A 27,351-nucleotide genomic window follows, 5' to 3' on the forward strand; every position below is an offset into this window, starting at 1 on the left:
CTTCTCCGGCCTTTGACTTGATTAAAGTGTCTCCGCTTTTCTTGGGAGGGAATAGGGGATGTTTTATCGGTGAACATGCCATATACCTTATGGTCCACTCATGTGCCTTTCAGACTTCAAAGCAGTGTGTGTGTGTGTGTCTTTCTCTCGCCTAAAAATCGATAAGTAGCTCCACCTGAAGAGGGGCGGAACTTCTGGGTCAGGAAGCAGCTGGAATCCGCACTCACCTCATCCCCATTGTTTGGATCATGCCTCTTTCCAACACGTGTTCACAATCTCCAAAGGGAATGTATTTCTTCTCTGTGCTTAATGTGATTTGAAATATGTTGAATCAAAGTGAAATATTTATTTTTGAATAAAGGAGATAATAGCATTAAAAAATTCAATAGTTAGAAGCTACCATATTGAACAGTGCAGAGCTCTTAGGTTGGTGCAAAAGTAATTGCGGTTTTTGCCATTACTTTTAATAGAACAATGTTTTCAAACTTAAGTTTGCATCAGAATCACTTGAAGGGCTGTTAAAATAAAGATTGCTGGGACCCATCCCCAGAGTTTCTGGTTTTGGCAGGGTGCAAGAACTTCCATTTCTAATAAGTTCCTGGGTAGTGATGATGCTGTTGGTTGAAGGACCATACTTTGAGAACCACTTATCTAGAAGCTGGAGCAGTAAGAAAAAGTAGAGAAGCAATTAGGAGCCAGGGATATGTAAAAGAAAGTGGTTTAAAAAAAAAAAAAGGCCAGGCGCGGTGGCTTACGCCTGTAATCCCAGCACTTTGGGAGGCCAAGGCGGGTGGATCATTTGAGGTCAGGAGTTTGAGACCAGCCTGGCCAGCATGGTGAAAACCCCATCTCTACTAAAAATACAAAAATTAGATGGGTGTGGTGGTACATGCCTGTAATCCCAGCTACTCGGGAGGCTGAAGCAGGAGAATTGCTTGAACCTGGGAGAAGTAGGTTGCAGTGAGCTGAGATCGTGCCACTGCAAAAAAAAAAAAAAAAAAAAGAACTAGGCCAAGCAAGATGGCTCATTCATGCCTGTTATCCCAGTACCTTGGGAGGCCAAGGTGGGAGGATCACTTGAGCCCAGGAGTTTGAGACCAAACTGGGCAACACAGGGAAACCCCCTCTCTACAAAAAACAAACAAACAAACAAAAAAAACCTAAAAATCAACAAAGCATGATACTGACGAGTCCCAGTTACTTCAAAGGTTGAGGTGGGAGAATCGCTTGATCCCAGGAGGTCAAGGCTCCAGCGAGCTGTGATCACACCACTGCACTCCAGCCTGGGTGACAGAGCAAGACCCTGTTAAAAAAAAAAAGCACTAACAATGAGATACCACTACACATCCATTAGAATGGCTAGGCCAAGCATGGTAGCTCACGCCTATAATCCCAGCACTTTGGGAGGCCGAGGTGAGCAGATCATCTGAGGTCAGGAGTTCGAAAATACCCTGGCCAACATGGTGAAACTCCGTCTCTACTAAAAATACAAAAAAAAATTAGTTGGGCGTGGTGACATGAGCCTGTAATCCCAGCTACTTGGGAGGCTAAGGCAGGAGAATCACTTGAACCCAGGAGGCGGAGGTTGCAGTGAGCTGAGATCATGCCACTGCACTCCAGCCTGGGCGACAGAGAGAGACTCCATCTCAAAAAAAAAAAAAAAAAAAAAAAAGAAGAATGGCTAAAATCCAAAATACTGACAATTCCAAATACTAGCAAGGATGTGGAACAACAGAAACTCTCATTCATTGCCGGTAGGAATGCAAAATAGTATAGCCACTTTGGAAGATAATTTGGCAGTTTCTTACAAAACTAAATATACCCTTACCATATGATCCAGCAATTGTGCTCTTGGGTATTTACCCAAATGAGTTGTAAACTATGTCCACACAAAAACTTGCACACTGGTGTTTATAGCAGTTTTAGTCATAATTGCCAAAACTGAAAGATGTCCTTCAGTAGGTGAGTAGATAAACTGTGGTACATCCAATGAAATATTATTCAGTGCTAAAAAGAAATGAGCTATCAAGCCATGAAAATACATGGAGGAACCCTAAATGCATATTACTAAGTAAAAGAAGCCAATCTGAAAAGTCTACATATGGTATGATTCCAATTCTATGACATTCTGTAAAAGGCAAAACTATGGAGATAGAAAAAAAAAATCAGTGGTTGCCAGGGGTTGGGAGGAGGGAGGAATGAAGAGGCGGAGCATAGAGGATTTTTAGGGTAGTGAAACTATTCTGTATGATACCAAAATGGTAGATACATGTCACTATATACTTTTCCAGACCCACAGAAAGTACAACACCAAGAGTCGATCCTAATGTAAACTATGGACTTTGATTGATAATGATATGTCAATGTAGGTTCATTGATGATAACATATGTACCATTCTAGTGCAGGATGCTGATATTGGGGGAGGCTGCGTCTGTGAAGGGGCAGCAAATTTGTATATGATAACTCTTTGTACTTCCCTCTCAATTTTGCCGTGAACCTAAAACTGCTCTAAAAAATAAAGTCTTTTTTGGGCTGGGCGCGGTGGCTCACACCTGTAATCCCAGAACTTTGGGAGGCCGAGGCAGGCGGATCACCTGAGGTCAGAAGTTCAAGACCAGCTTGACCAACATGGAGAAACCCCATCTCTACTAAATATACAAAATTAGCTGGGTGTGGTGGTGCATACCCGTAATCCCAGCTACTCGGGAGGCTGAGGCAGGAGAATTGCTTGAACCCGGGAGGCAGAGGTTGCGGTGGGCCAAGATCGCACTACTGCACTCCAGCCTGGGTGACAGAGAGAGACTCCATCTCAAAAAAAGAAAAGAAAAGAAAAGAAAACAACATTAATTCTCACTTTTGAAGGGAAAGCAGGAAGATGCATATTAATATTACAGCATCTTTGATAAAAACCAATCTATTTGGCCGAGCATGGTGGCTCATGCCTATTACCCTAGCGCTTTGGGAGGCTGAAGAAGGAAGATCCCTTGAGTCCAGGAGTCCGAGACCAGCCTGGGAACACAGTAAGACCTTGTCTCTACAATAAATACACAAAATTAGTGAGCATAGTGTCACGCACCTATAGTTGCAGCTACTCTAGGGGCTGAAGTGGGAGGATCCCTTGAGTGCTGGAGGTCAAGGCTGCAGTGAGCCAAAAAAAGACCAATGAATTCAGGTGTCTACCCCCTAACCCAAACAGAAGCAGACCCTAAATCTTTCAGGGTGTCATCCTAAGCTAAGTAGAAACGTAAAAGTTTCCTAGAGCACATATAAGAGTGACCTAGCACTCCAGCCAACCAGAAGGGGAAAAGCAGAACATAAGCTTACTTTCTACAAAGGAAGCAGCTATACAAATTATGCCAGAGAACTAGAAAAACACTAATTTGAGTATCCAAAAAGGGGGAAGTAGTTCCAAATATTTCTAATAAAGAGCATTCTGTAAGACTTCCAACAAGCTATTAAAGGTTGAGAAAACCTATCTGGCAACCCAGTTAATTTCAGGACATATAATTACAGGAACTTAGTCCCTCAAGTCAGAGATGCCTGGGAGGAATTGCACGGTTTGAATCACAGCAGATTTGCAGCCTATTTAAGTTTTTAGACCACTAGAAAACTGGAAAAACAATTCATTTAATAAAGTTGAGAGAATACTTGAAAATCCTACATCGATTCAATTATATACTGACTTAGAATTATATGATTGCTTCCTGTGGGGGGTTAATTCCCTGGCATTTAGGTTGAGCCCCTACATATACCTTCAATTTTCAAAAAAAAATATTTGAACTCAAAGGTTTATTTACGATAATAATGAAATCTTACTTAGATTAACACTCAAAACATTTCTTGGGAATAGGCTTTTTAAAATGAAACTCGTAATTTATTTTTGTTACAAAAGGAAATGTTTATGTCCCTGTTAAAGTATAAAAAGGGTCTCATTAGTGTACCTGAAGAGCACTACATTGTACATTGTCTTCCAGAGGTGGAAAAAAAAAGAAGTTAACTTTTACATATACTTGAAAGAGAAAGTCTGCATTCTGCACTAAGTTTTTTTGAATGGAATAAGTTTAAATTGTCCTCAGTTCTAGCAAAGAATGTTCTTAAATATCTTTCTTTAAAAATCCAATAGTGGGGCCGGGCACGGTGGCTCACGCCTGTAATCCCAGCATTTTGGGAGGCAGATGGATCATCTGAGGTCAGGAGTTCGAAAACAGCCCGGCCAACATGGTGAAACCAGCATGGCCAACATGGTGAAACCCCGTCTCCACTAAAAATACAAAAATTAGCTGGGCGTGGTGGCGGGCCTGGGCAACAAAAGCAAAACTCTGTTTCAAGAGAAAAAAAAAATCCAATAGTAATTTCAGATTCACTTAAATATCCCCAAAATAGCAAGTGGAAAAAAAAGTTTTTAACTTGGGAAGCCGAGGCAGGCAGATCACAAGGTCAGGAGTTCAAGACCAGCCTGGCCAATATGGTGAAACCCCATCTCTACTAAAAATAGAAAAATTAGCCAGGCATGGTGGTGTGTGCCTGTAATCCCAGCTACTCAGAAGGCTGAGGCAGGAGAATTGCTTGAACCCGGGAGATGGATGTTGCAGTGAGCCGAGATTGTACCATTGCACTCCAGCCTGGGTGACAGAGTGAGACTCCAAAAAAAAAAAAGAAAAGAAAAAGAAAAAAAAAAGTTTTTTACTTGAGGGCAGCATCATTCTGAATTGGATCAAAGTTACTGAAATGTAATTAATCTTATTGTATAAACATGTCTTTCGTCATTATCCATGTATAGAAACAATAAATGGAGAAAGAGGGTCAATAGTCTCTCCCTCCACAAAATTTTAAGTTCAGATGAAGGCAGAGAAGACATAAAACAACTATTTGAGTATTCCTAACTCTTTCTCACTTTAATCTGAGGTGTGTATATATGTCTGAGTAAGACTGGGAAACCAACCCCACCCAACCCTCAACACACACGTTGAAAATGAGGTCTTCCAAAAGAGAATGCAAGAACTGAAAGAACTAACTACATATTATATACTTACTCTGTTCATAACCAAAATGTTTTCTTTGTTAATGTATTCACTTGAATTCAATGGAGTGTTAAATTTGCCAGTAATTTTTATTTCTACGACAAACCATATTAATACACGACAAGACAGTATGACTTCAAAAAATGAGCCGAGAACTTAAATAGGTATTTCTTCAAAGAAGATATACCAATAAGCACATGAAAAATGGTCAACATCATTAGTCATTAGGGAAATGTAAGTCAAAACCACAATGAGATACCAATTCACATCCTCTAGGATAGCCATATTTTTAAAAAAAAATTTTTTTGAGAGATGGGGTCTCACTCTGTCACCCAGCATGGAGTGCAGTGTCATGATCACAGCTCACTGCAGCCTCAAATTCCTGGGCTTAAGGGATCCTCCCACTACAGGCTCCAGACTAGCTGGGACTACAGGAGCATGCCACTGTATCCAACTGACTTTCTTAAAAAAAAAAAAGAAGAAAGAAGAAAGAAAACAAAACAAAAGAAAAAGGCTGAGTGCAATGTCTGACACCTGTAATTCCAGCACTTTGGGAGGATTGCTTGAGGCCAGGAGTTCAAGACCAGCCTGGGCAACACAGAAAGACCCTGTTTCTACAAAAAAAAAAAAAAAAAATTTTTTTTTTAAGAAAGGAAAAGAGACTGGGTGTGGTGCCTGTAATCCCGGCACTTTGGGAGTCTGAGTGGGGAGGATCACTTGAAGCCAGGAGTTTGAGTATTCAGTAAGCTATGATCATGCCACTGCAGTCTACTAGTCCACCCTGGGCAGCAGAGCAAGATCCCATCTCTCTCTCTCAATCTCTGTGTGTGTGTGTGTGTGTGTGTGTGTGTGTGTGTGTATGTGTGTATATATACACACACATACAGTAATATATATATAGTAATTTCAGATTACCATAGATTACTATATATAGATCTATACAGAGATATATAGATATATATAGATCTATAGCTATATCTCCCTGTATATATAGATAGATATACAGAGATAGATCTCTCTATATCTATTTATATCTATCTATATGTATATCTATAGAGAGAGAAATTTTAAAAAGAAAAATAGGCTGGGTGCAGTGGCTCACGCCTGTAATGCTAGCACTTTGGGAGGCCGAGGCAGGTGGATTGCCTGAGCTCAGGAGTTCGAGACCAGCCTGGGTAACATGGAAAAATCCTGTCTCTACTAAAAAATACAAAAATTTAGCCAGGTGTGGTTGTGCGTGCCTGTAATCCCAGCTACTCGGGAGGCTGAGGCACGAAAATCCCTTGAACCTGGGAGGCGGAGGTTACAATGAACCAAGATCGTGCCACTTTACTCCAGCCTGGGCGACAGAGGGAGACTCTGTCTCAAAAAAAAAAAAAAAAAGAAAAAGAAAAAGAAAATAACAAGTGTTGGTGAGGATGTGGAGAAATGGGAACTCTCATGCATTGTTGATGAGAATGTAAAATGGTGCAGCCACAGTGTAAAACATTTTGGAATTACTCAAGACATCGAATACAATTACCATATGTCCCAACAATACCACTCTTAGGTATATACCCAAAAGAATTGGAAAAAAATAAATACTTGTACACCAATGTTTCTAGCAGTACTATTCACAATAGTGAAAAGTTGAGGGCCAAGTGCGGTGACTCATGCCTGTAATCACTTTGAGAGGTCAAGGCAGGCAGATCACTTGAGGTCAAGAGGTTGAGACCACCCTGGCCAACATGGTGAGATCCCGTCTCTATTAAAAATACAAAAATTAGGCTGGGCACATGGCTCACGCCTGTAATCCCAGCACTTTGGGAGGCTGAGGCAGGGGGATCACCAGAGGTCAGGAGTTTGAGGCCAGCCTGGCCAACATGGCAAAACCCTGTCTCTACTAAAAATACAAAAATTAGCTAGGCATGGTGATCCATGCCTGTAATCCCAGCTACTCAGGAGGCTGAGACAGGAGAATCACTTGAACCCAGGAGGCAGAGGTTGCAGTGAGCTGAGATCATGCCACTGCACTCCAACCTGGGTGACAGAGCAAGACTCTGTCTCAAAAAAAAAAAATTAGCCAGGTTTGGTGGCGCATGCCTGTAATCCCAGCTCCTGGGGAAGCTGAGGCAAGAGAATCATTTGAACCATTCCTCCGATAAGGGGGAGGTCGCAGTGAGCCAAGATTGCGCCTGCACTCCAGCCTGCAGCACAGAGCAAGACTCCGACTCAAAAAAAAAAAAAAAAGGTGGAAACCACCCATGTGTCCATAAACAGATGTGAACAAAATGTGGCATATCCATACAATGGAACCTTAGTCAGCCATAAGAAGGAATGACATTCAGGTATATGCTATAACATGAAGGAAACTTGATGACATTTTGCTTAGTAAAATAAGCCAGGCACAAAAGGATAAATATTGTATGATTCCACTTACATGAGGTACCTAGAGTAGTCAAATTTATAGAGATAGAAAGTAGAATGGTGGTTGCCAGGAACTGGGAGAAGGGGGCATGGGGAATAATTATTTATGGGATGCAGAGTTTCTGTTTGTGATTAATGAAGTTCTGAAACTGTAGAGCGGTCATGGTTACACAACATTATGAACGTGCTTAATGCCACTCAACTGAACACTTAAAAATGACAAATCTTATGTATATTTTGCTACAAAAATACATAAGGGGATTCATAGTTTTTCAAAATTCTTCTAGGGAGTATAGGAGAGGGGGAAAAAGCCAGTAGTCCTCAATGCAATGAGCCCTACACCGGCAACTTTAAGGCTGAGGCAGAGAAATGTAACTGTTAGAGCCACACCACCTGGTCAGCTTTTTTTAAGTGTGTGCGCGTGTGTGTGTGTGTGTGTGTGTGTGCATGCAGCACATTTTGTTTTTCCTTTTTGTGGAGCACTATATTGCCCAGGCAAATCTCAAACTCTTGGGCTCAATCTATCCTCCTGCCTTTGCTTCCCTACATGCTGGGATTACAGGTGTGAGTCCAGCAGCTTTTTTTCTTTTCTTTCTTCCTTTTTTTTTTTTTTTTTTGAAACAGGGTCTTGCTCTGTTGCCCAGGCTGGAGTGTGATGGAGTGATTATGGCTTACTGCATCCTCGAACTGTCCGGCTGAGGCGATCCTCCCAGCTCAGCCTCCCAAGTGCAAGTACCTGGACTACAGGCACACACCACCACACCCAACTAATTGTTAATTTTTTTGTAGAGAGGAAGTCTCCTTATGTTGCCCTGGCTGGGCAACTCCTGGGCTCAAGCAATCCTCCTGCCTTGGCCTCCCAAAGTGCTGGGATTACAGGCATGAGCCCCTGCGCCCAGCCTTGGTGAGGTTTCTGAACTCAAAGCTGAGTAGAGACCTGAAGTAACTATCAGGACAATATGGGTCAATAAAACTCATCCTCCTACTTCCATTCGTGTCTGAGTTAAAACAGTATCTTCCACTTAAGTGCTCATTTCTCAAGTTTTGATTTTAAATATAAAAACAGCCTAAAGGTGCTTACTGTGTTTACTTCTTTTATATTTCAACTATCTGATTTTTTAGCAGTGTCTGGGGACAAAAACTAGCATTTCTCTGAGACCATCACATCCCCAATCTGACTGCCATGTGAATGGTTTGTTGGGCGCCTGCAATGGCTTCTTTATGTAAGCTCTCACCTGTAATCCCACACTTTGGTAGGCCGAGGTGGAGGATCACTTCAGGCCAAGAGTTCAGTTCAAAACCAGCCTGAGCAACATAAGGAGACCCAGCCCCCCCACCCCCATCCCCACCTCCAACCCCAGCTCTACCAAAAAATTTAAAAATTAGCTGGGGCCATGCGCGGTGGCTTACGCCTGTAATCCCAGAATTTTGGGAGGCCGAGGCGGGCGGATCACGAGGTCAAGAAATCGAGACCATCCTGGACAACATGGTGAAATTCTGTCTCTACTAAAAATACAAAAATTAGCGGGGCATGGTGGCGTGGGCCTGTAGTCCTAGCTACTGGGGAGGCTGAGGCGGGAGAATCGTTTGAACCCAGGAGGCGGAGGTTGCAGTGAGCCTTTGTGCCACTGCACTCTAGCCTGGCGACAGTGAGACTCCGTCTCACCATAAAAAAAATAAATAAATAAATAAATTAGCTGGGAGTGGTGGCACGCGCCTGTAGCCCCAACTGCTCGGGAGGCTCAGTTGGGAGGATCGCTCGAGACCAGGAGTTTGAGACCAGCCTGGGCAACATAAGGAGACCCAACTCCCCCGCCCTTCAGCTTTACAAAAAATTTAAAAACTTAGCCAGGAGTGGTGGCGCCACGTGCCTGCAGCCCCAGCTACTCGGGAGGCTGAGGCGGGAGGGTCGCTTGAACCTGGGAGTTCAATGCTGCAACGAGCTATGATAGCGCCACTGCACTCCAGCCTGGGCGACAGAGCAAGACCCTGTTTTACACAGACAAAAACGAACAAAAAGGTCACAGCGAACTTTGTTCAAAAGTCACATTAACACTCAAATGCCTTAACCCCCACTGAAAGCCCAGGCTTAGGACACAGGGCAGCTCTCCCTCAAAAAGGGGTCTCCCGACCACACCCAATCTACAAGTTGCTCCTCGCCCTCCCCAAACCGGTACAAGATTTATTAGTCTCTGGGCATCTCCAACGGATTCTGAGAGCTACGGGAGGGACTAAGGGACAAATATGAAATGTCGGACAAATGAAATGTGCGCGACGGCTAGGTTTTGGATGATAAGCCAGTTGCTGAGCGACTTCTCAAATCTTCCAAGTGCCTCCAACACCTCTCCCACCCGGTAGGGCTGCGCTCTTTCGCTCTTTCAACCTTCCACGACCGGCCTCTCCGCTGCCCTATCAGCAAATCATCGGGCCGGTGCCTGCCAGTCCGGGCCAATCCTGAACACATTTACTTTGAGCGGGAAAAGCTCAGAAGCAGCGAGAGAGCGAGGTCCGCTAACCGTCCCTTTCTCTCCTTGTCTCTGGGGGGTAACGGAGCCTGGAGTGGTCGCCCATTGGATGGGCATTGGGCCAATGGCAGGGTGCGAAGCGGGGGAGGGGGGCGGGCCTCACAACGGGGCGGGGCGGGGCGCGGCGCGCCTGTGCCGTGTCGCGTGCCGAGTCGCGAGCCCCAGGCAGGCCAGGTAACGGCCTCTGCCCCCGCTCCTCCCTCCCCGCTCCCGCTCCCCCTACCCGCACACTGGCTCCAGGCAGCGCCCGGGCAGCGGAGGCGGCTGCGGAGACGGCGGGGTGCGGGCTGAGGGAGCCGGGCCTGGACGCCCCCCCACCCCCGTACCCCAGGAGCTGTGCCTAGTCCAGGAGAGGCTGGGGGGGCCCCATGGAGGTGAGACGCGGAGACACCTGCCCGCGCCGTCACCCCTCAGGCCTGAGGGAGGAAGGACTTGAGGTAACGGATGAGGAAGGGCAGGGTCCAGGGGGCGGCCAGGCTTGCAAGAGGCGACAAGGAGGAGAGGCTGAGGAGGGGGCGCGTCCCCAGACGGGGCGGCAGGGGCGGGTCGTCAGTGGGGAGGCCGGACGGGGCGGGCGGGCGGCGGGCGCGGCATGAGCTGACTGGACGGGCCGGACGGAGCCCGGGTCGCCGCGATTCCCGGGAGGCAGCCGTCGCGCTGAGGCGGTGGCCGGGGAGGGGCGCACCTCGGGGTCGGCACTCAGGGGTCGCCGCGATTCCCGGGAAGCAGTCGTCGCGCTGAGGCGATGGCCGGGGAGGGGGTGCCCCTCGGGGTCAGCACTCACGGGGCCCGAGGGGAGAGTGAGAATCCAGAGGCTGGAAGCGCGGGCCCTCAAATTCTTGTCCTCTGAGAGGGTTCGGAATTGAGCCGAACGGCCGAGGTGGAACAGGTGTCGGGCCGTTTCAGCTCCGGCGTCACCCTCGTGACCACTTTCTGATATTTCCTATTCCTGTGTGCTGCAGCCCAAAGTCGCGTTCCCCGGAGGTGCGAATCGCTGCTGGAACCTCGGCGCCGACGCCGGCAGCAGGTTAACCGATGTCTTCGGCAGCGTGATGTTGACTGGCTCCGCTTCCTTCTACGATTGCTACAAATCGCAGGTCCTTTAGTAAACTCCGCCTCTGTTAGACGATTTATTCTCAAATTGATTTACTCGAGCCACCGATTCATAGGTGTTTAATGGCTCCACAGTTAAGGAAGAGAAAACAGGGGACAACCTTTTTTTTTTTTTTTTTTTTTTTTGAGACAGGGTCTTGCTCTGTCTCCTAGGCTGGGGTGCAGTGGCGCCATCTCGATTCACTGCAACCTCCCCCAGCCGGGCTCAGGAGATTCGTGTGCGTCAGCTTCCTGAGGCACGTGCCACCACGCCCGGCTGTTTTTTTGTTTTGTTTTGTTTTGTTTTTGTTTTTGTTTTTGAGATGGAGTTTTGCTCTTGTTGCCCAGGCTGGAGTGCAGTGGTGCTATCTCTGCTCACCGCAACCTCCGCCTCCCGGGCTCAAGCTATTCTGCCTCAGCCTCCCGAGTAGCTGGGATTACAGGCATTCGCCACCACGCCTGGCTAATTTTTTATTTTTAGTAGAGACAGGGTTTCTCCATGTTGGTCAGGCTGGTCTCCAACTCCCGACCTCAGGTGATCCGCGCACCTCGGCCTCCCAAATTGCTGGAATTACAGGCACGAACCACCGCGTCCAGCCGTTTTGTTTTGTTTTTTTTTGAGACAGAGTCTCCTTCTGTTGCCCAGGCTGGAGTGCAGTGGCGCGATCTCGGATCACTGCAAACTCTGTCTCCCCGGTTCAAGCAGTTCTTCCGTCTCAGCCTCCCCAGTAGCTGGGATTATAGACATCTGCCATCATGCCCGGCTAATTTTTGTATTGTTTTTAGAGACCAGGTTTCGCCATGTTCCCCGGGCTGGTCTCGAACTCCTGGGCTCCAGCCATCCTTCCGCCTCGGCCTCCCAAAGTGCTAGGATTTCAGGCCACAGCGCCCAGCCCAGGAACAATTTTTTTTTTTTTTTTTTTGAGACGGAGTCTCGCTCTGGCGCCCAGGCTGGAGTGCAGTGACGCGATCTCGGCTCACTGCAAGCTCCACCTCCCAGGTTCACGCCATTCTCCTGCCTCAGCCTCGCGAGTAGCTGGGACTACAGGCACCCGCCACCACGCCCAGCTAATTTTATGTGTTTTTAGTAGAGACGGGGTTTCACTGTGTTAACCAGTATGGTCTCCATCTCCTGACCTCGTGATCTGCCCGCCTCGGCCTCCCAAAATGCTGGGATTACAGGCGTGAGCCACCACGCCCGGCTACAATCTTTTAAATACAGTGTTTGCAGAATACATACTTTGCTTTGAAAATAAGTTAGGGGCCGGGCACCGTGGCTCATGCCTGTAATCCCAGCACTCTGGGAGGCCGAGGCGGGTGGATCACCTAAGTTCGGGTGTTCAAGACTAGCCTGGCCAACATGGTGAAACCCCATCCCTACTAAAAATACAAAAATTGGCCGATGTGGGGGCGGGCACCTGTAATCCCAGCTACTTGGGAGACTGAGGTGAGAGAATCTTGAACCGGGGAGGTGGAGGTTGCAGTGAGCCAAGATCATGTCACTGCACTCCAGCCTGGGTGACAGAGTGAGACTCCCTCTCAAAAAAAAAAAAAAGAAAAGAAAAAAGAAAACAAATTAAGGAATAAGATTTTTCATTGATTCGTTTCCATCTTGTCCTCAGCATAACATGATGCCAGAAATGTAAGAAAATCCACTTATTTAGTCAGATCAAAATATGTTTTTTTCCTCAGGCATTTATTGCAAGTTGGTAGAAACATATTTTTGACAATTTAAAGGTGAAAATTTCACTTTACTCCTTTATTTTCTGGTTTTAACAATGTCTTAAATTATATGCTACCACTTACCTCACCAAGACATTTAGATTTACTAATCAAAGGAAATAAAGCTTGGGTAATGTAAGTAATTTTCATTTGAAATTATTTAACCAGGACATCAATGTTGATATTGTTGTACTTTGAATTATAACAATATCTAGAAATAAATTAGTTTATTTAATTCACACTAAGAATCATGCCACTGTACAGATTGAGAAACTGAGCCTCAAAGAGCTTGATTTGTGCCCTAAATGACAAAGCTCAAGTGGAACCCAGACCATAGTTCCACTGCTCTCTGCAGTGTTTACGTCTGGACTAAAATTTACTTGGATTTAATTTCAGTTCACTGTTTTAAGTATGTTAAGGATATAAGTGATACATTTTAAAGTTAATCCAGTTAATATGCCCACTCAAATATTTGCGTATTTCCTGGCCTCTGTTAAGGAAAGGGATGCAGATATTTCAAGTATGATTGTTTGAATCCACCACATTACTTTAGTTGTTTTAACCCAAGAATACAAAAGTTAAGTCAGTCCTTTAAAAGGATTTTTATTTATAACATTCAAAATGTATTTTAAAATGTAAAATGTACCTGAAAGAATACTCCCAAAATATTTTTAATTTCCAATACTGTTTATTCATTTGACATTACATAATCTGAAAATGTTCCTTTTGTTTAAGCAACTATTTCAAAAAGATGAACAATTATTTATGTCACTTTGGATACTTCACACATAAGAATAGGCCTATGATGATAACTTTAGAACTCAAAGGATAAAATTAGGAAAGAAAGATAAAAAGCCTTTGTAAAAGTTTCTGCTAACCAACAAATTCTGGAAAGGTAGTTTTTAGTTTTAGCTCTCAGCAAAATCCCTTCTGTGTTTCCATTTCCTCAACTTGAGAATAGTCATAATATAAACTATAAACAGAAAAATTATGTGTGGGTTTTAAATAGAATCATAACCAGAACTTAAACAAATGGTTGTAAAATATTTTGAGATTCTTGAAGATGGATGATTGGAAGGTATTTCTTAATGTTCACATTTTGTTGGTATCATATAATGTTGTATAGTTTAAATGTTTTTCAGTGATCATATCTATTAGGAACAAAAATTTAGAAATATTAACAGAATAAAAACAATTAGAAAATACTTTTAGCCAGAATTATATCTTTTCCTTTTTTTTTCTTTTTTCTTTTCTTTTATTTATTTATTTATTTATTTTGAGATGGAGTCTCCCTCTGTTGCCCAGGCTGGAGTGCAATGGCTCAGTCTTGGTTCACTGCAACCTCCGCCTTCTGGGTTCAAGTGACTCTCCTGCCTCAGCCTCTTGAGTAGCTGGGATTACAGGCACCTGCCACCACACCCGGCTAATTTTTGTATTTTTGTAGAAACAGGCTTTCACCATGTTGGTCAGGAATTAAACTCCTGACCTCAGGTGATCCGCCCACCTAGGCCTTCCAAAGTGCTGGGATTACAGGTGTGAGCCACCGTGCCTGGCTAAAATTACATCTCTTCTGTATTTATAAGAAAATACTATTTTCATTGTGTTTATGTCTGGGTATTTATAGTTATTGCATCCCAGGTTTTAATAGTTACTTATCTGGAGAGTTAAAAATTTTGAATTTATACTTTCAGTCTTCTTTAGGGAAGCATTTTCTAGAATAAACAATGTATAAATTAGCTTAATCTTTTTTTGTTTGTTAAATTCACTTTCCCTACATGGTCCCTTTTGGAAGGAGGCAGGGTTTAAATCATTAAAATCTTAAAACCCAAGGCCTGGCAAAGTGACTCACACCTGTAATCCCAGCACTTTGGAAGGCCAAGGCAGGAGGATCGCTTGAGGCCAGGAGTTTAAGACCAGCCTGGGCAACACAGCAAGACCCCATCTCTATTTAAAAAAAAAGAAACTTAACACCCAGACTTTTTGTTTACTCAAGTTCGTTACAGAAGCATTCGCCGAGGCTGGGTGCAATGGCTCACACCTGTAATCCCAACACTTTGGAAGGCCCAAGGCGGGCAGATCGCTTGAGGTCAGGATTCGAGACCAGCCTGACCAACATGGTGAAACCCTAAAACTCTCTACTGAAAATACAAAAATTAGCCAGGCATGGTGGCAGGTGCCTGTAATCCCAGCTACTTGGGAGGCTAAGGCAGGAGAATCGCTTCAACCCGGGAGGCAGAGGTTGCAGTGAGCCGAGATCTCACCACTCTACTCCAGCCTGGGCAACAGAGCTAGACTCTTGTCTCAAAAAAAAGATACTGCATAAAAGGCCCTCGACTAGGAGGAAGAAGACCTTGAGTTTTGGTTTTAGATTTGTTACATATTGGCTGAGTGACTTGCAGCCTCAGTTTCCTTGTTTTTAAAGTAGAGATAATACTCGTCACAAGGTTTACTGAATATGATAATATATGTGAAATTTATTTGAATAGTGTAAAATTCTATATAAATATACATTAACTTTTTTCAGAGATTGGGGACATTAAGACTGAATTTTATTTATTTATTTATTTATTTTTGAGACAGAGTCTCGCTCTGTCGCCCAGGATGGAGTACAGTGGTGCTATCTTGGCTCACTGCAAGCTCTGCCTCCCGGGTTCACGCCATTCTCCTGCCTCAGCCTCCCAAGTAGCTGGGACTACAGGTGCCCACCACCACGCTGGGCTAATTTTTTGTGTTTTTAGTAGAGACAGGGTTTAGCCAGGATGGTCTCATCTCCTGACCTCGTGATCTGCCCATCTCAGCTTCCCAAAGTGCTGGGATTACAGGCTTGAGCCACCGCGCCTGGCCCCAAGACTGAATTTTATATATAATGTATTAAAAATAACATTGCTAGTATCCACATAACGCTTATCTATTCAAAAAATTACAAAAAAACTACAATAATTATAGGTATTTTATACCACGGACCAGCAACAAGGAGCCAGATCGGCCCAATGCCTGTTTTGTAAATAAAGTTTTATTGCAGTGCAGCCAAACCCGTTTGTTTATTGTCTGTGGTTGATTTAGTGCTGCAGCATTAGAGTTGAAGAGTTTTGACAGCAACCTTAATGGCCAGCTAAGCCTAAAATATTTACTATTTGGCCATTTGCAGAAAAAGTTTGCCAATCCCTGGTATAAAGCAAGCTTAAGTCACTGAGTCTACATTTGAATGTAATTCTCCCAACTCTTATATCTGTGTTATTTCCCCTGCTTTCTTATTTTTCTAATATTCTACAACAAATGAAGTTTTGATGTGTCTGATAAACATTTCTTAAAACTTTCAGAGTGAAGACAATGTAGACCTAAGGCAGACCTATACTCCATTTTCTTCAACAGAATATTCAAGTTCTGTAGATTCTTCACTTTTCTGTGCACCATGGTCTACTTATGGAGATGATATTAAACAACCTTCTAATTCTCAGATCAATATAAAGAACAGGTAAATTAATTCATTTCTCAGGGTAATTGAGCTATTTTTAAATTTAATTACATAGGAACTGAGGTTTATTTTCTCTCTGTTCCCTACATCATCATTTTACTGTTGCGGCATTTTGTGTTTTTCAAACTTTTAGGAAAGTGTAAACTGGGTAGTTATTTGTGTATAGTTTTTACGGTGTTTTGTTTTGTTTTGTTTTGTTTTGTTTTGTTGAGACAGGGTCTCGCTCTGTCACCCAGTCTGGAGTGCAGTGGTGAGATCATGGCTCACTACAACTTTGAACTCCTGGGCTCAAGCCATACTCCTGCCTCAGCCTCCACAGTAGCTGGGACTACAGGTATGCACCATGGTGGTCAGCTAACTTTAAAAAAATTTGTTTCCTTTTCTTTTTCAGAAACGAGGTCTCACTTTGTTGCCTAGGCTGGTCTTGAACTCCTGGCCTCAAACCATCCTCCCACCTTGGCCTCCCAAAGTGCTGGAATTACAGGCATGAGCCTCTGCCCAGCTAGGTTATTACTTAAAAAAATTCATTAGTGGGAACATTTAGTGCATAAATCTTAAGTTCTTCTTTCTAAAGATGACTTATATGAATGAGTTAAAACTTTTAGATGTTTTTGTCATCCAGTTTTAAATTTTCCATTTTTTTCCCTCACAACTACACAACAAACAGGGTTTTATCAAACATAAGATATTTTAAATTATTTTTCTGTTCAATTCCACAAATAATAAGGGCCCCCTGTACATCAGATGCTTTTCTATGGGGGATACCACAATTTAAACATGGCAAATATTATCCTTGCCTTTATAATCTTGATGATGATGATGATGATGATGATGATGATGACGATAACTAGGATATTATGGGAGCCTATTGCAAAGAGGAGCCCTAAGAGAGTGACATCTATCTTTAATTATATATGGGAGCTATTTATAGAGGCTGATGCATCTTTAGTCTAACCAGGAAATAGTTATTTGTATTTATTAGAAAAGTGTTAAAAAATTAAAATTCTTGGCAAATTCTCTAAAATAATTTTATTAGAAAGTCTATATAATACATAATTCTACAAAAAACAAAGATATTTTTTAAGTTGATATATGCTATTGAAAAAATTCAAGCCTATTCTCAGCTTTTGGCTAAGATCAAGTGAAAAAATTCAAACTTTTCAGAAATATATATCAAGAAAAGTGAAAGTCTGTCTTAACCTTCTCTCCCCGCCACCCAATAACAGCTGCTAGCAGTTTGGTATACATTACATTGAATATTTTTTTAGATATATACTAATACATAATTATACAAAAAAGCTTTTATATTGAACTTTTATGAGATAACACATGTAGCAGAAAAGGTATTGGACTTACGGGGGACTATTTAGCAAGTATATAGTAGTTTGGCAAGTCATATACCCTTGCAAAATACAAGTTTCTTAATATCTCAAATGATCATTCATTTATTCAACAGATAATAACGAATGATTACTAATGCTTACCCTTCCAATGTTATGAAGATCAATTAAATATGAGTGTTATGCAAATATAAGGTATTTTATTTCTAAAATATCCCAACACGATGAAATGTTGAAATATGAAAAAACAGGAAGTTACAATTTATTATAGAACAACGTACAGGGCCGGGAGCGGTGGCTCACGCCTGTAATCCCAGCACTTTGGGAAGCTGAGGTGGGCAGATCACAAGGTCAGGAGTTCGAGACCAGCCTGACCAACATGGTCAGGCTGAAAATACAAAAAAAAATTAGACAGGCATGGTGGCACGCGCCTGTAGTCCCAGCTACTTGGGAGGCTGAGGCAGGAGAATCGCTTGAACCTCGGAGGCGGAGGTTGCAGTGAGCAGAGATCGCGCCATTGCACTGCAGCCTGGGGAACAGAGCAATACTCCATCTCAAAAATAAATAAATAAATAAACAAACCAACAAATAGACGTATGGGTTGAGCATCCCAATCTGAAAATCTGAAATCCAAACTGATCTAAAATCCAAAACTTTTTGAGTGCTGACATGATGCTCAAAACAAATGCTCATTGGAGCATTTCAGATTTTGGATTAGGGACGTTCAACCAAATATACACATATACATTATATATTTGGAGTATGATGTATATTTCCAGAATCCAAGAAAAAACCCTGAAATCCAAAACACCTCTGATCCCAAGCATTTGGGATGAGGAATACTCAACCTGTATTACTTCAAGGAAGAAATTACCCAAAAACTGTAACAGGTAAAAGGTACCAATCTTCCATGTGCTTGTGGTTTTTACATTTTGTGTTTAGTCAGTATCAGTCACTTGGTGGATTTCTGGGATATAAGGAACTCCATCCAGTCATGCTTTGCAAGGATTAGGGATGGCTCCCAAATCTGTTACATTTAAGGGACAACTGCAGAATTGCTATAGTGTCTAGGATGACCATATCGCATTTCACTTTTTTATCCAATATTAATATAGAGTCACAAAAATAGAATAGAGCATCAGGTTCATATGGTTTTCAAATTGCAAATGAGGAAGCTGAGCAGGTGTTGATGGAATAATGTAAAATAAGACAAGACTTGCTTTCAGGAGCAGCTATGATACCAAGCATGTCTGTGACATCATAGGTGAGAGATTTATATCTTGGTCACCTAAAATGAAAAGTGTGTGTTGTGGAGAAATAAGAGGTAAGCAGACACTGTAAGTTAGATATAGGATTTGAAATGAAGGAGAAATATTTATGTGGAAAAGACATTTCCACATAGAAATATTTATGTGGAAAAGAAAATATTCTTGAGTTCTAGTCTCTTCTTTATTTGAGATGATGGTGTAGATTCAGTCCACATATTTTATAGATAAAGATGGTAAGATAGGATAAGTCTGGAAAGAGTAATCAATATATTGTATTTCAGCATGAATTCATTTATTTTTAGGATTCAAACAGAAAGAAATGACTATGGCAGTGAAACAGACTTATATGGACTTGTGTCTAACATTTTGGAAGAACAAGATAAGTCACAGCCATATTTTGCTGAAGGGTTAGTATATAATCTATATAGTATATAACAGGCTTTTAAACTAACATACACTAGTTTACCCTGTTTATTAACTTTTATTTTTACTTAATAGTGGATGATCTGACAGTAGGTATCTTAATTCAAATATTGTTTCAAGGAGACTTGATTTTGCTGAAGTATTTGCTATATAATTGGAAGTTCAGTCTAAGGTTTTGTATAAGGACTTTCATTGAAAAATTATTCTTGCATAATTCAGAGCTATTTCCCTTGAGTTCATGAACTAAAGATTGGCTTAAAGAATATAAATTCAAGGGAGCTTTTATACATAGATCCCAAAGAATAAAACTCATTAGTACTATGCAGAAATACATATGGATTTTATTCATGTGTTAGAAAATTTTTTAATGTTTTGTTTTATTGGTGTTTGGAAGCTATATCACCCAAATATACTATTTCATAAATAGGGAAGTATGTAGCACACATATAACCGATTAAAATATTTTAATTTCACAAAGTTTAAGCAAAACACATTTTTTCATTAAAAAAAAACTGTGGTCAGCAATGCTTTTATATAATAACCTAAGCAAAGGAAAAACTTATTTTCTGCTTACTATAGACAAAAAATTCATCTAAGACCATGAAGTCACATATTAGGCCTTAGTTATTGTCTCTTGGGAAAGTACAGTGAAGACATTAAAATGCGTATTTATATAACATATAGCACATTTCATGTGATAGATAATTATCTGGAGCTAATGCTAGCTTATAAAGCAGCGTTGAAAGGGATTAGAGAATGGTGACATGGGGCAAGATAAATGTTTTTGAAGACCTTTTCTCCCTTTTCCACTGAGGAAATAAAGTCTTTAAAACCTAAGTTGTAATTAAATATATTTATTTGTTCTAGGACCTGCTCCTCCAATTTAAAGTCAGTTTGGCCAATGAACACAAGCAGATTTGCAGATCACCATGCCCTCTTAACAGAAACCAAAAGGCCAATAGATACAGCCATCTCTCAGCAAGCTTTTTATAGTGGTGAATCTGTGTCAGCAATGGAAAAGCAATACCTGCATAACAGTAATCTCACACCACAACAAAAAATAGATGAACTTTATCATGGATTTACTGGTTTAGACCTTGAAGAACAATGGATGTACCCCTCACGAAGTGATCATTCTAACTGTCACAATATTCAGACAAATGATACAGCTAAGACAACATTCCAAGAATATCCATTTATCAAAAACTGTTTTACACCACAAACTGGTCTGTCTGATATCATGAAAGAATCAGGAGTTGATATCTACCCTTATGGAAGAGACAGAATATGTACTAAAGGTCTTGAAGCACCATTACAGCAAAAAAGGGCAGAGATGTTTCTTTCTCAATTTAATAGATACAATGAAAATATAGATTATTGTAGATACCCAGAATATGTTCATCCTAATAAGGCTAAGCTTAATAAATGTTCAAATTTTAGTGTCCAAGATAGCAAAAAATTAGCCAATGGCACACCTGAAACACCAACTGTAGAAGCAGACACCTACACAAAGTTATTTCAGGTTAAACCAGCGAATGAGAAAAAAATGGAGGAGACAATCCCTGACCAGCAGAATTTCACATTTCCAAAAACTACGCCACATCTGACAGAGAAACAGTTTGCAAAGGAAGGAGCATTCACTGCTGATTTTGGCTTAACATCAGAATATGGACTAAAACCTCACACAGCTTGTCCCCCTAATGATTTTGCTAACGTCACAGAAAAGCAACAGTTTGCTAAACCTGATCCCCCAAATTCTGAGTATTTTAAATCAGTGAATTTATTATCAAACTCAGCAACATCTTCAGGAGGTATCAATTTAAACAGACCAACTTGGATGAATGTTCAAACAAAAAATAACACTCCTATTCCTTATCGAAGTCAAGGTAACTTAATGAAATTAAACAGTCATTTAAGTGCAGCTTCAAAAGGTTCTAACCATTCTTCAGATTTCCCCCAACTATCATCCACAAACTTAACCCCAAATAGCAATTTATTTCAGAAATACTGCCAAGAAAACCCTTCAGCATTTTCTAGTTTTGATTTTAGTTACAATGGTGCAGAAAGAATCCAATCTGTCAATCACATAGAAAGACTAACAAAGCCTGGAGAAGAAAATCTCTTTGAATTGGTTACGGATAAAAAAATAAAGCAGCCAAATGGATTTTGTGATAACTATTCAGCTCAGCAGTATGGGATAATTGAAAATGTAAACAAACATAATTTTCAAGCCAAGCCCCAGAGTGGACATTATGATCCTGAGGAAGGTCCAAAGCATTTAGATGGCTTATCACAAAATACATACCAAGATCTACTGGAGTCACAGGGTCATTCTAACAGCCACAGAACGAGAGGTGGAGACAATATTAATAGCCGTGTGAATCGCACACAAGCGTCATGCTTTTCTAATAATTATATGATGGGAGATTTAAGGCATAACCAGGGTTTTCAACAACTTGGTTCAAATGGGTTTCCCCTAAGATCCACCCACCCATTTGGCCATTCAGTTGTTCCACTGTTGGATTCCTATGACTTATTTTCTTATGATGACTTAAGCCGTTTGTACCCTTATTTTAATGATATGATGTATGGTGATAATTCTTTTTCTGGTCTTATGCCAACTTTTGGATTTCAAAGACCAATTAAAACCCGTAGTGGACCAGCCAGTGAACTTCATATTCGTCTAGAAGAGTGCTATGAACAATGGAGAGCATTAGAAAAAGAGAGAAAAAAGGTAACACAAAGTTAACCATTTAGGAATAACAGTATGTTCCTTTTGCCTGTCTTCATTCTGTTTACCTTAGTGTAGTTTAAGAGTACTTGCCTTATTTCTTTTTGCTTTATTTGTTGTTGTTTTAAAGAGACAGAGTCTCGCTCTGTTGCCCAGGCTGGAGTACAGTGGCAGAATCATAGTTTACTGTAACCAAACTCCTGGGCTCAAGCAATCCTTCCTCCTCAGCCTCCTGAGTAGCTAGTACTACAGGCACATGCCACCATGCCTGACTAATTTTAATTTTTTGTAGACATTGAGTTTCACTATGTTCCCCATGGTGGTCTCAAACCCCTGGCCTCAAGCCATCCTTCCACCTTGATGTCCCAAGTGCTGGGATTACAGGTGTGAGCCACTGCACCCGGCCAACTTGCCTTATTTCTGAGCTGAATTCTATATTGTCCAGGATTTGCTGTAAGTTCATGACTGTAAGGAATTAAGTGGGTTACTTAAAAACTAAAAGTGGATGGGGTTGGCCAATGGGAAGCTTAAATAAATGAAGACGAAAAATGCTTGACATTTTAAAGTTATTGTTATTCTAAGTTGACTTGCCCTGAAGTAGATTTTTTACCCCCTTAGTGGTTACAAGTTTATTTCTTTGAATTTTTTAGTGTTAACCTGTTGGTATACTCAGGTATTTTATTTGTATTAAGATGATAGCTGGGCTCAGTGGCTCACGCCTGTAATCCCAGCACTTTGGGAGGCCAAGGTGGGCAGATCACAAGGTCAGGAGTTGGAGACCAGCCTGGCCAACATGGTGAAACCCAGTCTCTACTAAAAATACAAAAAATTAGCCAGGCGTGGTGGCAGGCGCCTATAATCCCAGCTACCCAGGAGCCTGAGGCAGGAGAATCGCTTGAACCCGGGAAACGGAGGTTGCTGTGAGCCGAGACTGCGCCACTGCACTCCAGCCTGGGCAACAGAGCGAGACTCTGTCTCAAAAAAAAAAGATAGAAAAATACTGTGGTATTGTGGTTTACATTTGTTGCCTTTTGATACCAAAACAGAATTTTCATTTAAAGTGGTAATAGTCTATTTATTAGGCTTACGAAAACTATTATTCATGGTCGAATCATATTTAGAAAATTCTACATCTAAAAAGTATGTAATTTTTTACAGACTGAATTAGCCCTTGCCGAGAATTATCCTGGAAAAAAAGTATCCAGTACTAACAACACTCCAATTCCAAGGCTGACTTCCAACCCATCTAGAGTTGATCGCTTAATTGTGGATGAACTTCGAGAACTAGCCAGAGTAAGCTGTAAAAATAGATAACAGTGGATGGATTTTTTGTTAAATTTTTTTTTAATTTCAGGCCAGGCATGGTGGCTCACTCCTGTAATCCCAGCACTTTGGGAAGCTGAGGCAGGCAGATCACCTGAGGTCAGGAGTTCGAGACCAGCCTGGCCATTATGGTGAAACCCCGTCTCTACTAAAAATACAAAAATTAGCTGGGGGTGGTGGCATGCGACTGTAGTCCCAGCTACTCGGGAGGCTGAGGCAGGAGAATCATTTAAACCCAGGAGGCAGAGGTTGCAGTGAGCCAAGATCACGCCACTGCACTCCAGCCTGAGTGACAGAGCAAGACTCTATCTTAATAAATAAATAAATAAATAAATAAATAAATCTCTCATCAAGTTTTAGAGCTTTGAAGGGTTTTTAAATCACATTTACATCTAACTCTCTGAAATATATTTTTTTCATGTTTGGTCCTAGAACTATAATATTTGGGAAAGGGGCTGGGTGCAGTGGCTCACACCTGTAATACCAGCACTTTGGGAAGTGGAAGTGGGAGAATCACTTGAGCCCAGGAGTTTGAGACCATCCTGGGCAACATAGGGAGATCCTGTCTCTACTAAAAAATAAAAATTAGCTAGACATGGTGGCGCATGCTTGTGCTACTCAGGAGGCTGAGGTGGGAAGATAGCTTGAGCCCGGGAGGTCAGGGCTGTAGTGAGCCATACCACATCATTGCATTCCAACCTGGGGAACAGAGCAAGATCTTGTCTCAAAAAAAAAAAAAAAAAAAAGGAAAGGGAAAATAGTCCCACTCAATCATTTAAAAAGTAATTTTTGTAATTTAAATGGTTCCTCTTAAAGCTCAAATTGGCAGTGGAGCTAATCCTCAACTGAAAGAATTTTTTAAAAAGCAAAAACCATTTTGAGTATTATTTATGGAGAAAGTCTCATTTCTTTGTCACATTTGTTTTCCAGCTTGATGAGCAAGCTGTGCTTACATAAGATGGTAACTTAATAGGGAATTACTATCTTTCCTTTTTTTTTTTTTGAGGCAGGGTCTCACTTTGTCACCCAGGCTAGAGTACAGTGGCATGATCTATGCTCACAGTAGCCTTGACCTTCTGGGTTCAAGAGATCCTCCTGCCTAAGCCCCCAGATAGCTGGGACTACAGATGCACGCTACCACGCACAGCTAATTTTTGTATTTTTTATAGAGACAGGGTTTCGCCATGTTGCCCAGGTTGGTCTCAAACTCCTGAGCTCAAACAATCCACCTGCCTCAGCCTCCCAAAGTGCTGGGTGTGAGCCACCACCAGCCAACAAAATACTTTTGTTTTGGCAAAGTAGGATATGACTTCAAGTCAAATGTTGTAAAGAATCCTCATGTTAAGTCATTTTGTAATTTAATGATTATTCCTATTATCTTCTTTGTAATTTCAGAATTTTCTAAGCAACTTAGGGTAGGTAAACTTTTCCTTTTTTGACCTTCCTCTCTTAAAAACTTAGTTTTCCAAATAAAATTTGATAAAGTTTCTTCCTGGGAAAAAAAAATGCAGCAAAACGGATTACCTCTATTATTGAATAAAACCATTTTAGGAATTAGAAAAATCAACATGAGTCAAATTTGTAAATCTGTACAATGGAATTTATCCATGGTACATTCAGAGCCTAACATGAGGTACAGCCAGATGTTAATAAAAACTTCAGTCTTTTATTATTTAAAAAAAAAACTGTTCCAAATTAAAATTTCTTTATCGCAGTAATACATTTCTAGGAAATAAAGGATGACATACTGTGGATAGTGATATACTTTTCCCAGCTTTGCTTATGCTTCACATTAATTTAGAAGGATATGTTTATGCCTGTTATAATAATTTTATTTTCTTTACAAAAATTAGCTGGGCATGGTGGCATGTGCCTATAGTCCCAGCTACTCAGGAGGCTTAGGTGGGAGGATCACTTGAGCCTGGGAGGCAGAGGTTGCAGTGAGCTGAGATGATGCCACTGCATGCCAGCCTGGGACAGAGTGGGACCCTGTCTCAAAAAAAAAATTCATTTTATCTATACTTAGCAACATTATTTCATTAACAGAGGGTTTAAAAAATACTATTTTCGCCAGGTGTGGTGGCTCATGCCTGTAATCCCAGCACTTTGGGAGGCCAAGGCGGGCGGATCACAAGCTCAGGAGATTGAGACCATCCTGGCTAACACGGTGAAACCCGGTCTCTACTAAAAACACAAATTAGCCAGGCATGGTGGCAGGTGCCTGCAGTCCCAGCTACTTGGGAGGCTGAGGCAGGAGAACTGTGTGAACCCGGCACACAGAGCTTGCAGTGAGCCGAGATTGCACCACTGCACTCCAGCCTGGGCAACAGAGCGAGACTCTGTCTCAAAAAAAAAAAAAATTACTATTTTCTAATTGGCTAGCTTTGTAGAATTTTGAAAAAAAAAATTTTTTTTTTATTAAAAAATCACCTGTGCAGACTTTTCTCTTTTTTTGAGATGGAGTCTCACTCTGACAAGATCTTGGCTCACTGCAACCTCTGCCTCCTGGGTTCAAGTGATTTTCCTACCTCAGCCTCCTGAATAGCTGAGATTACAGGCGTGCACCACCACACCCGACTAATTTTTTGTATTTTTAGTAGAGACAGGGTTTCACCATGTTGGTCAGGCTGGTCTCGAACTCCTGATCTCAAATGATCCACCCACCTCGGCCTCCCCAAAGTACTGGGATTACAGGTGTGAGCTACAGTGCCCAGCCCCAATCTGCACATTTCTTTACTCTTTATCATTTGCTCAAAATGATTGTCTTATTTAAAAATAATTAGTGGTTCCCTGGAGGTTTTTTTTGTGTGTTTTGTTTTCCCCTGAAGGATCTGGCTGATACACAGTTGAGGGGAAAATATTTAACATACGGAATAGACTTACTATGAAGAAACTTAATACGAGTTTGAGGTTAGAGAAACATTAATTCCAGTGCCATTAGTTTCTTGAGAAGATTTTCCCCCTATATTCTCCAATCAGTGAACACCAAGTTCTACTATCAATTGTTAAATCATTTAACTCCCAAAGACAATTATTGTATTTACTTGATCTTCAAATTGCAATTATTCAAAAAGTTCTCTTTCCATATACTTTCCAAGTTTAGAATTTGAAATGTTAGGCATATGAAACTTACTCCCCCTACTGACCTAATATATCAGTGCCCTTTTTTAAGTTTCATTATCCAGAGGATTGAGAAGCATCCTAATTTTCTTTAGCAGTTTTGACAGTTACAGGGGTCATTTTGTATTATTTTAATGTAAATTTAAATCAATATTTTCTGTATTATGGATTCCTTAAAGCTATCACTAGTCAGTGTTACTATCTGAATATTTCTGATTTCCAAAAAGGGAACGTTGGAGGCCCAGAAAAATTAAAGACTTGTTGAGGTCAGGATTAATCAGTCAAGTACTTCTCTTTTTAGCTCAAAACTTTTTCTATTAGATTACAATACTTCCTAACAATGCTGTTTGCAGGCTGGTCTCTTATTTGTCAAAAACAGTATCAGATCTTGTATTTGCACCGTTAATGACGTGGTAATGTTCGAATATTTAACATTTTCATTGATGCTTATTTTCAGTAATCAACTACCACATATTTTTAGAATTAACATAGACAAGTAGATAGAAAACACTTTCCATTTTTGTTTCCACCAGCATGGTGTCAGGACACAGTAAGCATTCTGATTCATTGAATGAATATTATTGCTGTCATCTCTATTCTGCTTCACTGAAGATTTGTTTTTACTTAAGTTAATGGTGGGACATGTCTTATCAAAATTTAAAATGCTTCCCTCAGGTTGTGACTTTACTAGGCAAAATGGAACGTCTTCGGAGTTCTCTTCTTCATGCCAGTATCTCTACTGCTCTTGATAGACACTTGGAGTCTATTCACATTGTACAGTCACGTAGAAAGGATGAAATTGTTAATGCTTCCAATCGGCAAAGGCAAGGAGTTCCTAGATGCCAAGATGACAGAGGTACAAATATTAATGCATATTCTTGTGATAAGTCAGTGCGATAATTTA

The 27,351-nt window shown here is 41.4% G+C and overlaps 1 protein-coding gene and 1 long non-coding RNA gene across 9 annotated transcripts in view; one reads left to right on the forward strand and one right to left on the reverse strand.

Annotated features, from left to right (window-relative positions):
* Positions 1-326: 326 nt before the first annotated feature.
* On the reverse strand, positions 327-4,261 carry LOC116474160 (uncharacterized). The gene is made up of 3 exons (XR_004249616.1): positions 2,688-4,261; positions 1,202-1,303; positions 327-658 (listed from the first exon to the last, which is right to left on the reverse strand). It is a non-coding gene; the product is annotated as an uncharacterized LOC116474160 (long non-coding RNA).
* Positions 4,262-10,180: 5,919 nt separating this feature from the next.
* MEIOC (meiosis specific with coiled-coil domain) overlaps positions 10,181-27,351 on the forward strand; it is a 33,572-nt gene continuing 16,401 nt past the window's right edge. For 4 of the 8 annotated variants that reach the window (XR_009215090.1, XR_009215092.1, XR_009215091.1 and 1 more), the window contains exons 1-7: positions 10,198-10,390; positions 10,916-11,050; positions 16,088-16,242; positions 19,153-19,257; positions 20,141-22,007; positions 23,163-23,297; positions 27,123-27,303. Coding sequence is in view for 4 of the 8 variants with exons in the window: in XM_032163864.1 (XP_032019755.1) it covers positions 10,322-10,390; positions 10,916-11,050; positions 16,088-16,242; positions 19,153-19,257; positions 20,141-22,007; positions 23,163-23,297; positions 27,123-27,303 (2,647 nt within the window). In the remaining 4 variants the exon portion in view is untranslated. The other 4 variants (XM_032163864.1, XM_058444852.1, XM_058444851.1 and 1 more) reach the window with 4 other exon arrangements.

The sequence above is a fragment of the Hylobates moloch genome, unplaced genomic scaffold (assembly GCF_009828535.3).
Source record: "Hylobates moloch isolate HMO894 unplaced genomic scaffold, HMol_V3 SCAFFOLD_10, whole genome shotgun sequence".
NCBI classification, from domain to species: Eukaryota; Metazoa; Chordata; class Mammalia; order Primates; family Hylobatidae; genus Hylobates; species Hylobates moloch.